General features: G+C 36.5%; 2 protein-coding genes across 5 annotated transcripts in view; one reads left to right on the forward strand and one right to left on the reverse strand.

The window, feature by feature from the left end:
- The window catches only part of Gcn5 (Gcn5 acetyltransferase), a 28,693-nt gene extending 16,903 nt beyond the window's left edge, over positions 1 to 11,790 (forward strand). For 3 of the 4 annotated variants that reach the window (XR_003656512.1, XR_003656510.1, XR_003656511.1), the window contains 4 exons: positions 8,532 to 8,622; positions 9,373 to 9,499; positions 10,523 to 11,028; positions 11,358 to 11,790. Coding sequence is in view for 1 of the 4 variants with exons in the window: in XM_028315073.1 (XP_028170874.1) it covers positions 8,532 to 8,622; positions 9,373 to 9,499; positions 10,523 to 10,589 (285 nt within the window). In the remaining 3 variants the exon portion in view is untranslated. Of the gene's footprint in view, positions 1 to 8,531; positions 8,623 to 9,372; positions 9,500 to 10,522; positions 11,101 to 11,357 lie in introns of those variants that run through there. The other variant, XM_028315073.1, reaches the window with a different exon arrangement.
- Positions 5,084 to 7,681, reverse strand: LOC114360375 (uncharacterized). The gene is made up of 3 exons (XM_028315077.1): positions 7,247 to 7,681; positions 6,175 to 7,117; positions 5,084 to 5,384 (listed from the first exon to the last, which is right to left on the reverse strand). The coding sequence occupies exons 1-3, from the start codon at positions 7,372 to 7,374 to the stop codon at positions 5,160 to 5,162; spliced, it is 1,296 nt and encodes a 431-aa protein (XP_028170878.1). The 5' UTR covers positions 7,375 to 7,681; the 3' UTR covers positions 5,084 to 5,159.
- Positions 11,791 to 12,059: the final 269 nt, after the last annotated feature.

Consider the following 12,059-nt stretch of genomic DNA (forward strand, 5'->3'; position numbering starts at 1 on the left):
TGTAACATTATGGATGCAAAATAAAGAATAGGCTAGTTGCCACTATTTTTATTATTTGATAGAACGGTTTATTACGATTATATCACACCATAAAAAAAATATGAAATTTTTTTGAAGCACCTATCCTAATATATTTTAAATTTTAAATTATATTTTCGCTATACAGCCATAAACGCCGTCCGCCATGATGGTCTATTAATTATCTGTGCCGTGACGTCACTGTTCTTGTAAACAATACGCGTGAATAACATAACCTCTTTATCGGAATTTAAAACCATGGCTTCGAAAGGATTACATGATAAATATAGTAATTACCACTATTGTATCGTGCGGGAATGTAAGAATACATCAATAAAGAACCCAGAGAAGTTGTGGATTAAAGTACCCAGTGATGAGACTATGCGAAACACCTGGTTACAACTAGCTAAAAGAGATCCCGTAACTCTGTCCAGTGGAACTGCAGTGTATTTCTGTGAAGATCACTTTAATGTAAATATTTTTTCTTTCTAAATAAAGTTTCAGTTTATGCAACTTTGCGTGCAACTATGCGTAGTATTAACATTGGTTTTGTTTTTATTTTAGCTTGAAAGTGACATGGAAAATTACACACAATATAAAATTATGGGTTCAGTTAAAAGAATCAGAATGAAACCTAATTGTGTTCCAACTCGATTTAGTTGTCAAATGGAGAGAAAACGCAAGCATTTGGTAACAAATGATGAGGATGTTGTCAAGAAAAGAGTTTATCCCATTGAACAATCTTCATTATCAATTAGTTCAGGTGAGGTTATAAAATATATTATGTCCGACAATTTTAATTGCATGTTGACCATCATTTAAATGATTTATTCATGTAATTTGTTCGTTTCAGAATTGCTTATGGAGGATGCTGTACCATCTTGTTCTTCTGTTGAAGATAAGATTTGTGACAAAATAATGCAAGCAGAACAATGTAATCCTCAGTTCAGAGATAAGGCAGTGCAAGCTGAGCCAGAACATCAACATGCATCATGCCAAGTAGTTCCAAATTATGATCACAAGGTCACTCAAGTATCAATAATGAAACACTATAGAAGTAAGAAGGTGCAATTTAGTGCAACTCTGAAAGATGCCATATCTTCACCAATAAAGTCTACGTCCCACCAATCAACTACAACATCTCCCAACAAATCTACATTTAGAAGTAAATTGTCAACAAGAAGATTAGTTTTTTCTAGTGAGGAAAAATATGACAGTGATGTATCATACACACCTTCTATAGCAGGATCATCCTTTGACTCTTCTCCATCTAAACCATCTAGTCAGTCAACTGTTGATAGCTATTTGAAAGGAAAAATTAAAAAAGATGAGCAAGTGAATCTACAATGTACTTTATCTTTAATAAGGCAAAAGCCAAGATTGTACATTGGGGTACCAAAAAATCTGTTTTTTTTAATTGAAATGATTTCTAATAAGACCAATCTATTAGAAAATCATATTTTTCTGTGTTTAATGAAAATTCGCACAAACAGAACCTTTTCTGAACTGGCAGATGCTTTTGATATCTCCCTACCTCAAGCTAGTAAAATATTTGTAAATAAAATGCCTACAATGGACATGGCGCACAATTNGTGTTGTCGAGATATTTGTTTTTATTCGCAAACGAAATGTCTGAACAACGGCGACAATTTTATTTCGATTCAAATTTATTCCTAACGCTCGATTTATTGTGGGCAAAAGAAGGAGTGCGCTGCCCGCTCGTTGCCCGCTCCCTCGCCGCTGGCCGCTCGTTGACCGCTGCCGCGCCGCTGTTTTCGAGAACCGGTCTATTTGATTTTACGCATAAGATCCTGCCGCTCCCGCGCCGCCGCCGCCGCCGCCCCGCTGCCCGCTAAGTTCGAGGCCGAGCAGAGGCCTCAAAGTATAAAGGTGTTCACGCGGCGCGTATAAACAGTGCAAAGGCGCGGCGACGGCGCGGCGGCGGCGCGGTAGCGGCGTCGTGTGCAGGAGCGCTTACGAAAGTTTTCCAAAATGTTGATGTATGTTAACCGAATGTTGTAAACGTCAAGGGAATCACATGTACGATAAAATTTATAAAAGAAAGTAAATTTTAAAATAAATTGCACTAAATATCCTTTAAATTGCAATAGCTAAAGTTTTACAAAAAGGTACCTACAGTTTTCGTTTCCTTGAATTTTCAAAAGTGAATTTTCTTCTGGGCCACCCTGTAAAACAATATACACGAAGTTGTGGAGAGATGGTGCTCGTGCTAGGCTCCGGAGATCATCCTGTGTTACTAGTTTTTTATTTTATTTTTATTGAAACGCTATTGGAATATTTTAAAATTCATGATCACATAAGTACCTAAGTATATATTACAGTGCGTTTATTAATCGTTTATTTATATATGGATTGTGTAGGTAAACGTATAATTATATATTTTTTCCTGTGAAAAAAAATTTGCTAAATTTGCCGCCCCTCTAAATCTGCCGCCCTAGGCACTGGCCTACTTGGCCTATTGGTAAATCCGCCACTGTTACGGCTACTTGAATAGCAACTAGTATCAAAACTGCAAAAATGAGTTTTTCTCGTAATAGTTAAACTAGGACTGCATAGTGGCATTAAATACAAATGGATAATTTTTAGCGTAGGAATTTTAATAAAGCAACATTTTATCATCATCATCATCATCATTTCAGCCATAGGACGTCCACTGCTGAACATAGGCCTGTACCCCAATGATTTTCATAATGACCGCTTGGTAGCGGCCTGCATCCAGCACCTTCCTACTTACCTTTATGAGGTCGTCGGTCCACTTTGTAGGTGGACGTCCTACGATGCGCTTTCCGGTACGTAGCCTCCACTTGAACCCTGTTGCCCCATTGGCCGTCCGTTCTGCGTTTTTGTGATTACTTAATTTTTGTTTTAAACCTTATAAATGTGCCTATAGACAGATACCCGTGATAATACACGGCTCGGAAACGTGGATTTTTTGGACAGCGTGCTATGGAAGGGGCTATGCTCGGGTTTCTTTACGAAATCGTATCAGAAATTAGGAGATCCGTAAACGAACTAAAGTCGCTGACATAGCTCGATGGATCAGCAAGCTGAAGTGGCAATGGGCAGGGCACAGTAGTTTGCAGAACTGAGGCGGCAGGGTTAAAGTAGAGGCTACGTACCGGAAAGCGCATCGTAGGACGTCCACCTACAAAGTGGACCGACGACCTCATAAAGGTAAGCAGGAAGGTGCTGGATGCAGGCCGCTACCAAGCGGTCATTATGAAAATCATTGGGGTACAGGCCTATGTTCAGCAGTGGACGTCCTATGGCTGAAATGATGATGATGATGATGATAAAATGTTGCTTTATTAAAATTCCTACGCTAAAAATTATCCATTTGTATTTAATGCCACTATGCAGTCCTAGTTTAACTATTACGAGAAAAACTCATTTTTGCAGTTTTGATACTAGTTGCTATTCAAGTAGCCGTAACAGTGGCGGATTTACCAATAGGCCAAGTAGGCCAGTGCCTAGGGCGGCAGATTTAGAGGGGCGGCAAATTTAGCAAATTTTTTTTCACAGGAAAAAATATATAATTATACGTTTACCTACACAATCCATATATAAATAAACGATTAATAAACGCACTGTAATATATACTTAGGTACTTATGTGATCATGAATTTTAAAATATTCCAATAGCGTTTCAATAAAAATAAAATAAAAAAATCGTAACACAGGATAAATTGGCAATAGGTGGCATAATAATGGTTACTTTTTAGCGCTTAGTTTGAAATGTGATTGAACGATGACAACTAACAACAGTTGTCAGTTAGGTAAAATTTTATTTTAGTTGGAAAAAGACAAAAAGTGGTAAATGGGTTAACGTCCGGGGGCTGCAAAATCATGTTGTGACGTCACGCGCGAATATTGAACATTTTTGAAAATTTTAAAAAGTCCGTAAACTTCTCGAGGCTCTATCTTCGGTAATACTGGATGGATTGAGGTGAAATAAAAACTAGTGTAATGTGTGTGATCTAAACTTTAAATTAAGTCATAATTTAACTTAATATTACAACTTATGCGTGTTGTCCATTGTAAGTGTACTCTCCCCATTTGTTCAGACTTTTACTACATGCACTATAAAAAAAAATCTTCCCATAGCATTTCGCCATAAGTATAATAAAGTGAATTGCATAATAGATTGCTTAGAAATAGAAATTCAAAAACCAAAAAAAGCTCTTCACCAAGCACTAACTTGGTCGGAGTACAAAAAAGCAAATACTATGAAATATTTAATAGCTTGTACACCTGATGGTTTGGTTACTTTTGTGTCATCTGGATATGGAGGCAGGATAAGTGATGTCAACTTACTTGAAGACAGTAAATTTCTAGACAGCTTACAGCCAAATTCTTGTATTTTAGCCGACAGAGGGTTCAAACACATTGAAGTTTATTTAAGTCAACGTGGTTTTGCTTTATTAAGGCCTCCAAGTGTTCCTGCTGGAACAAAACTAACTAAACAAGAGGTAAAGCAAACAAAAGAAATAGCTAGCCTTCGGATCCATGTTGAAAGAGTTATTCGAAGAATACGTGAGTTTTCTATGTTAAAGCCACATTCTGTAGTTAACTTAAATTTTTTAAGTGTACTCGATTTCTGTGTGACTACTGCTTGTGCTCTTATAAATTTACAAGACTCTCTCATTCAATAAATTAAATGATACATACATAAAGTATTTTATTTTTATATCAGTCTCCACACTTCAAATATTCAAAAATTAGTCTCCCCACTACGTTGTAAGAGGAACTGCTGTGCTAAATTTCAAGTTTCTTACCCTTATACATGAGGCAAAAAGAGGTTAAATGTTTGATAGCATTGATATGTCAGTCAGTCAGGTAGCTTCTTTCGTACTACTGGTTTTCCCATGATTTAAGTTTATTCTTCTCAAACATACATACATACACACATACAAACATCTTTCTTTATAATATTAGTAAACATTACATATCGAAACAGATTGATAGAAAAGATAAAATTTTGTTATTTTACTATTCAGAGATTAACTAATGTAAATTAAATGTGTTTTTGAACTGAATGAGTTAATGAGTATTTTTGTCTTAATACTAGACTTACAAATAGGTAAAAACAATAAAGCTAATACTAAGAGTTAAATGATTTATTATTGAGTTACACTTTCAAATAGTTTAGGAAAAATATGTTGTGACCAGAATGGTACTATCTGATCAATAAGTTTTTTTACATATAGTTCATTATAACATATAGGTAATATCGTCACCTCCTTAGTATTTTCGAAATCACTGCCAGCAACACAAAAATATGTTAATTTTGCTTTTACACAATACATCTGAATTTGGACTTGAGCTAAACATTTCTCTGATAATTGAGAATGTTACTAGGTATGCAAAATCACTTGAAACCTATGTTACAGTTAAGCTTTTACATTTACAAATACATTAGTTTTTATTTCATTCAAAAATACCCAGTAGTTATGATTTTATAGGCATTCAAAGTTCGCTTAAATATTGAGTCCCGCCGACGGTCACGTGTCCCCGTGTGACGTACATTCACAGCGTCCGCTCACTATAAAACGGATATAAACATACTTAAATATTTTTTTTTTGTAAATACAAACTTATTATACATATTAACACCCAGACCCATCACAGAAATTAAAATTGAACCAAACCCAAACTTGATGCGACTGTGTAGTTTTATTGCGAATTACCTTCTAGCTCCATCATTAGACCCCGATTACTATATAGAATTAAAATACTCATCAATACAAAACGAACGAGCCCAAACTCGATGCATTTAAGTCGTTTTATTATAGAGTTCCTATGGCCACCTTCCAGCTCCATCATCAGATCAGCTCCATGTCATCATAATATTGCATGGTCATCCAAATCACATGTGTTTGCGAAATTTCAGCTTAATCGGTTGCCTGGAAGTGGGTCTTAATTCAGTTTGCAAGATTCCACCCATACAAATATGAGCCAGTCGTTGTAATATGACGTCACGCGCATAAAATGGCGGGCCGGCCGCCGCCCGCACTTTTAAAATTCAATATCTTGGAAACTAATTGACGTATCGAAATAATTCTTTCACGAGTATTTTTTATTTTTAACAGAGAATACAGAAAGCTAAAAAACAAAATTAGTGAACATTCTTCATTGTCCATTTTTAATGTAATATTCTCTATTTTTTTCATTAGAGGGGCATTTAATTTCAATAATTCCCTTTGTACTTATTCCATCTGGTGAACCAGCGATCATAGGGTATTCATCAGAAATAAAGAGGCCACATTTTGCAAACCTTAATCCCAATTTTTTTTCAACAACCTCTCGGACTTTTTCTTCCAGCTTTTGGCCTCGTTTCATTGCAGCCGTCAACACAGACCTTGCACCAAAAATCTTTGCAACCAAAGAACCATCATGTGTTCTGCACCGACTAACTTCAAAGCTTTTTGAGGCTGTTACTCTACCATAGCGAAGCTCAAACCAGAGAGAACTTTTGTTTTGATTTCTGGTTTGTATTTCTGCAGACTTTATATTTTCTTCATTGAAGAGATGTTTAGTTTTTGAAAGAAAACTGTCACAAGTCTGTTCTTTGTATGTATTAACTAAATAATGTAAAGATAATATCAATTTTTCATCTTCATAATCTCCAACATGCTTGATAAACTGACATGATTTAATTTTTCGGTTTTTGCATTCAATTAAAAATTCCTCCATAACACTGGTATCTGGTTCCGGAACCTGATGTTTTCTTTTGCACATTTCTTTTGCAGTTAACACTTTAATTGTGCTGCCGACTTTTGACAGATTAGATTTTTTCCAGTAGCATTCTACTGATGTGCAAGATGGCTCTTCACTGCGACGATGCAACCACATTAAAAATGCAACAGCATGTTTGCAGCCCCCTGCTGCAGCTGGACAATCTTGACAAAGAACACTAATAATCTCTTCTTTTTCTTCATCAATGACTGCTGAAACTGTATACTGCTTAGAGCGCACCTTATGTTCAGGACACATTTTACATTTCACAGTGCAGATTTTACTTTCCCTTTTAAGTTGAACATAACCAATTGCATCATCACCATATGATTCACCTGCAGACCTGAAAAATAATATAATAATTTACCAATCAGAAGTCAGAGGTTAGAATACACTTATTAGTACTTATTTCCTTATTTTCATTTAATGATGTGGTCTAAATTAAAAAAAGGTGTAAATGAACTGTACTTACTTAGTTATCTTAACATTCCTTAGCTCAGCTGAGCAGAAATCAGGATTTAAAGCAAAAAAATTTGCAACCATTAGTGTGTCGATTTTGGGCAGATTTGTGCTTTCTGCTTTCACAAACCCAGGATCCATGATAATTTTTTAATAAATGCGAACTGTACAAGATTTTTATGTGAAAACAAGGCGTTTATATGAAAGACCACGAATAACCTGAAACTAGTGTTTGACGTTTTGTTGTTTACAATATTGGTGACGTAGAAACATGGCGGACGGTGTTTTCAGTCAAGAGAAAAAAAAGTAAAAAATTAACGGGTTTCAGTTGAATTTTTACAGCAATCCCTTATTTATATTTATTGAAGTTTATATATTTCGGACCCTTGTACAGAATAATATTTGAATTAAAAGTTATTATGATAAATTGTGACATGAGGCAACTAGCCTATTGAGTATTGAATTGAGTATTGAGGACGACAATGCAATGTTATTGTACCATTGAGCTGGTCTAATGATGGAGTCAGGAGGTAGCCATAGAAACTCCTAAATGAAACGGCGGAATCGCATCGAATTTGGATTCATTGGATTTGTCTTTTCGAGCACTTTAGTACTAGATGATGTCCAGGGTCCTGATGGTGGAGTCAGGAGGTGGCCATAGGATTTCCGGAACGAAAAAGAGGAGTAAATTCCATGCGCGATACAACCTTCCGAAATTATTTGAACCTTGCATACAATTATTTTTTTCGTTTTATTATCACGTGTTAAAGGATTAACGATTAACGTTAACTTGCGTTAAATCTTCCGAAATGTAACGTTTTAACGTTTAACGAAGTATTTTTTTTTAGTAACGGGGTAACAATTAACCAAGTTAACTATTTGATTAACGGTGCCCAGCTATGGACACTTCCATTTCTCATTCTTTATAGGTCCTTCTACACGTCCCAAACATAGCTTGTCCTACTACCACTTCTTGACAACATACCGGCTGGTATCACTTTCACGTTTATTTTAAAACTTCGTTTTATTATTATACCCACTAATATTTAAGGAAAATAATTCAGTTTTTACTATACTCATAATTACATAGCGAGAAACTTGCGGTCGGTCTTATTAACAATTACATCTAAATTCTAATATTAAAAAAAACACAATCTTGAGTGATTACTTTGGAACCAAACATCTTTAGGCTTTAAAAGACTATCCCTCTATCTCATAAATGGTAAAATGTAAACTAACATTACACGAATAAATGTTTTTATTTTCTTATCATAAAAACTTGAATTTCTCTTCGACAGGTCAAAAATCATGCGGCCGCGTGGCCCTTCCTGAAACCCGTCGACAAAGCAGAAGTCCCGGATTATTACGACCACATCAAGTATCCTATGGGTAAGTAATACGTGTTATCTACCCAGTTTTACACACCCATAAAAATGCACTACAATGCAATCCAGACACACGCTCGCGAAAAGCGGTACAAAAGGACAGCACGATGCGGGAGATATTTGCAATCGCAATTCCAAGATAAACTGATTTCGAAGCAATGCAGACGCACATTGTGAAAGACAGATAATGTTTTCATGTCTACCTTCTTAAATATTAACAATTAAGTAGCGGATCTACGAACTACCAACGTGAACCTAGGGCGGCAAATTCGGGGTCAACAAATATTTATTAAATAAATAGGATGCTGTGATATCTGTTGTACCACTGTTTATTACGTGTGCAATATAGATTTTAAATAAATTTAAAGGCACTGGGTCTCTATCGGAAGGAACTCTAGGGGTGGAATCTCCATTGGCGTGGGTTAGCGGGCAAGGAGAGAATATGTTGGTTGGTTGACAATCACTTTCCCTACAATTTAACGTTCCACCAAACTCAATACGCTTTCAAAGATAACCTCGTAGCCGCTTGCTCACACTTGACATGACACAACTGATTGACAGTTACCTTTTTCTGCGCATTAGTCAGGTGTTACGTTTAGGAATCACAAACCTTCCGCTCTAAGATTTATACAGATAACATAATATTAAGATTGGTTCTATTAATCATCAATAATAATTTGCAGAATCTGTGTCCGGCGCCGACAAATTAATATCTACTGCCCTTGTATGAATTTGAGTGAATTTGTTTCGCCAGACTTGCGCACGATGGGCGAGCGGCTGAAGGCGCGCTACTACGCGTCCAAGCGACTTTTCATCGCCGACATGACGCGTATCTTCACCAACTGCCGCCTCTACAACTCGCCCGACACCGACTACTACAGGTAAGTTATTGTCTCGACTGTGCGACGGGCGCCCGCAGTGAGTGTGCGAGCGCAACAGCAACATAATAGGGATGATGACTGGGTAATGAAATCGAAATTCTATTTAGTCCGTCAGACAGATAATTAGAAAATATTAGACTCATATTTTTTATTTTTTTTCCATAATCGAATAATAACAGTATTATATTGAGTTGAAATGTCGCGTGACGTCACTTTTGAGTAAAAATTGTACTCAAGCGTGACGTATCGCGCCATTTCAACTCAATGTAGCACTGTTATTATTTAATTATGAAAGAAAATAAAAAATAAGAGTCTAATATTTTCTAATTATCTGTCTGACGGACAAATAATTGAAATTTTGTCATCTAGCCTATTTACGCGCAAGCGATAAGGATAGGTATAGATGACCCACGCTGAACTGTCCCACCAAACTCAATGACAGGGGGGCGCTACCATCGTTCAACTATATGGTTTCCAACATGGCAAAAATCGAAACCAGCGATCCCGTATTGACGGTGGCGCCCCACTGTCAATGTCATGCATAGGACAGTTCAGTATTTTAGAACTATAGCTTGGGATCATTGGACAAAATTCTACGTGCTCACAGACCGGGCTTTAATAAGCCTGAGGCATCTTATCGATTTTGCACGATAAGCCCATACATTTGTCGTCTATAATCGTCGATAAGATTTTATCATTGCGCGTATCCTAAGCCCGGCTGAAAACATTATTTTCTTCATGTAAGTCTTTCTTTTTCAACCATGTATCCTTTAGTTTTCACACCTCTTTTTACGGTCTTGAGCAGCTTCGGTCCAGTTTACTCCAACCTGCTGTTCTCTTAAAGTTAACTTTGTTTTTTTTTATTTGTGAGTGAGATATGAGGTTTATGGAAAAAGAGGAATTAACGGAAGGGAGGAAAGATGTTTTAACATATTTAAAACCAAAAAATAAGTCTTGATATCCTGTCCGAAGGTTTATATCTTATCTTGAAGGTTGTCTTAATATCTTGTCTTTGCTAAACAGGTGCGCAAACACCCTAGAGAAGTACTTCCAAGGCAAGATGAAGGAAGCTGGTCTGTGGGACAAATGATCCTACGACACGCGAGCCTCCACCCCTAGTGAGGCCAGCAGCTATACAACTTAGCGACACAACACTACGGCACAGCAAATAACATGAAACTAAATAGTTGGCTTACCGGCGAATGCTGCGGCTACTCAGAAACGCTGTTCACGTAGTTTCTGGTCTGTCGTCGTCGCTCATGTTTGCATCTTACTTGAAAAGAGAGGGACGGCAACATTCGAAACTTCGGATAACGTTTTTCGTAGTAGGGTTTACTCTGGACCGTTAAGTGTGTGCCTAACGTCTTTATGTGCCTGACAATAAGGAACGTTTGTGTGTTTTTCTTAACTCAGCCGTGACAGATTACATAAACGTATTTTTTTAGAACTGAAATCTGTAGCGTTACATTGTATTATTGTTTACTGACGGCCTTAGATTATTTAATAACAAAAGTTACTATGTAAGATAGGTGTTATTTGTTATTGGTTTTTGGGCCTTTACTTGCGCCAACTCGACCAGGTTTGATCTATTGTGGCAGCCCTTGTCTTTAGAGTTCACTGCTTAGTCCCGTTGAGTCTATAAATTTCCAGATTCTTTGGAGCGTGATATCTGCTATCTCATCCGGGTGCATGATGTGTCGCCCGAGATGGATACTTCTTTTGCTCATAAGCGGGAAGCATGAGCAAAGAACATGCATGGCCGTTTCTTCTTCTGTATGGCAGAATCTGCACAGAGTTTCCTCGGTCATGTTCATGTTCGATTTATGTGTATTTATGTATGTGTATTTATGTAAGATAGGTGTATCTCACTATATTTATTGTTTCCATACAAATCTTTTATATACTTCAGTATAACTTTATACACTTTATAACTTTATATTTCTTTTCCTATAGTCCGGGAAGTTGCGTAGACAACAAAAATACCTAGGTAGTGTTACTAAGATTACCATGCGTTATGCATATTAGTTAAATTTTATCAAGTATTTACAAACTTTTTTAGATTTAAGAATGTCTGTGTTGTATCGTTGTAATGAGAAATTGTGTACAAGACTGTATTTATGTTTGCTAGTTTTGCCCACTTAAACTTTGAAATTCTTTAATTATAGTAATCGCGTATAATATGGTATTGTATTATGTGAGAATATCAATTTGTTTATCTACACTGGTCATCATAAAAATCGACCCACCCACGACAAGCACTTTCAAACGTATGCATCCCCACTTCCCACCAATATTATTATACTATATTACCATTTAAAAGCCTAGTTCTAAACTTTATTTCATTAAAGGAAAGGTTTTTACCCCAAAAATGTGTCTGTAGAAGAATCCAGAGTCACTTCTTCAAAAAATAGGTAGTTACGCTTGAGCCAACTTTTATGGCAATAAAACTGTTAAGTTGGGAATGTTGGGATTAATCGCTATCCATCTGTTAAAGAGGACACGTGAGATCATTATTTGGTTTTATAACCATAAAAATTGGTCTAATTGATCCCAGAGGTGA

Source organism: Ostrinia furnacalis, unplaced genomic scaffold (genome assembly GCF_004193835.3).
Source record: "Ostrinia furnacalis isolate ACB-3 unplaced genomic scaffold, ASM419383v2 OfSCF4979, whole genome shotgun sequence".
NCBI lineage: Eukaryota > Metazoa > Arthropoda > Insecta > Lepidoptera > Crambidae > Ostrinia > Ostrinia furnacalis.

Coding starts and splice junctions, on each gene's coding strand:
- LOC114360375 (XM_028315077.1), bottom strand. CDS start 7,374: ATGGATCCTGGGTTTGTGAAAGCAGAAAGCACAAATCTGCCCAAAATC. Junction 7,118..7,246: donor AGGAATGTTAAGATAACTAA/GTAAGTACAGTT, acceptor ATTATTTTTCAG/GTCTGCAGGTGAATCATATG. Junction 5,385..6,174: donor AATATTACATTAAAAATGGA/CAATGAAGAATG, acceptor TAGTAACATTCT/CAATTATCAGAGAAATGTTT.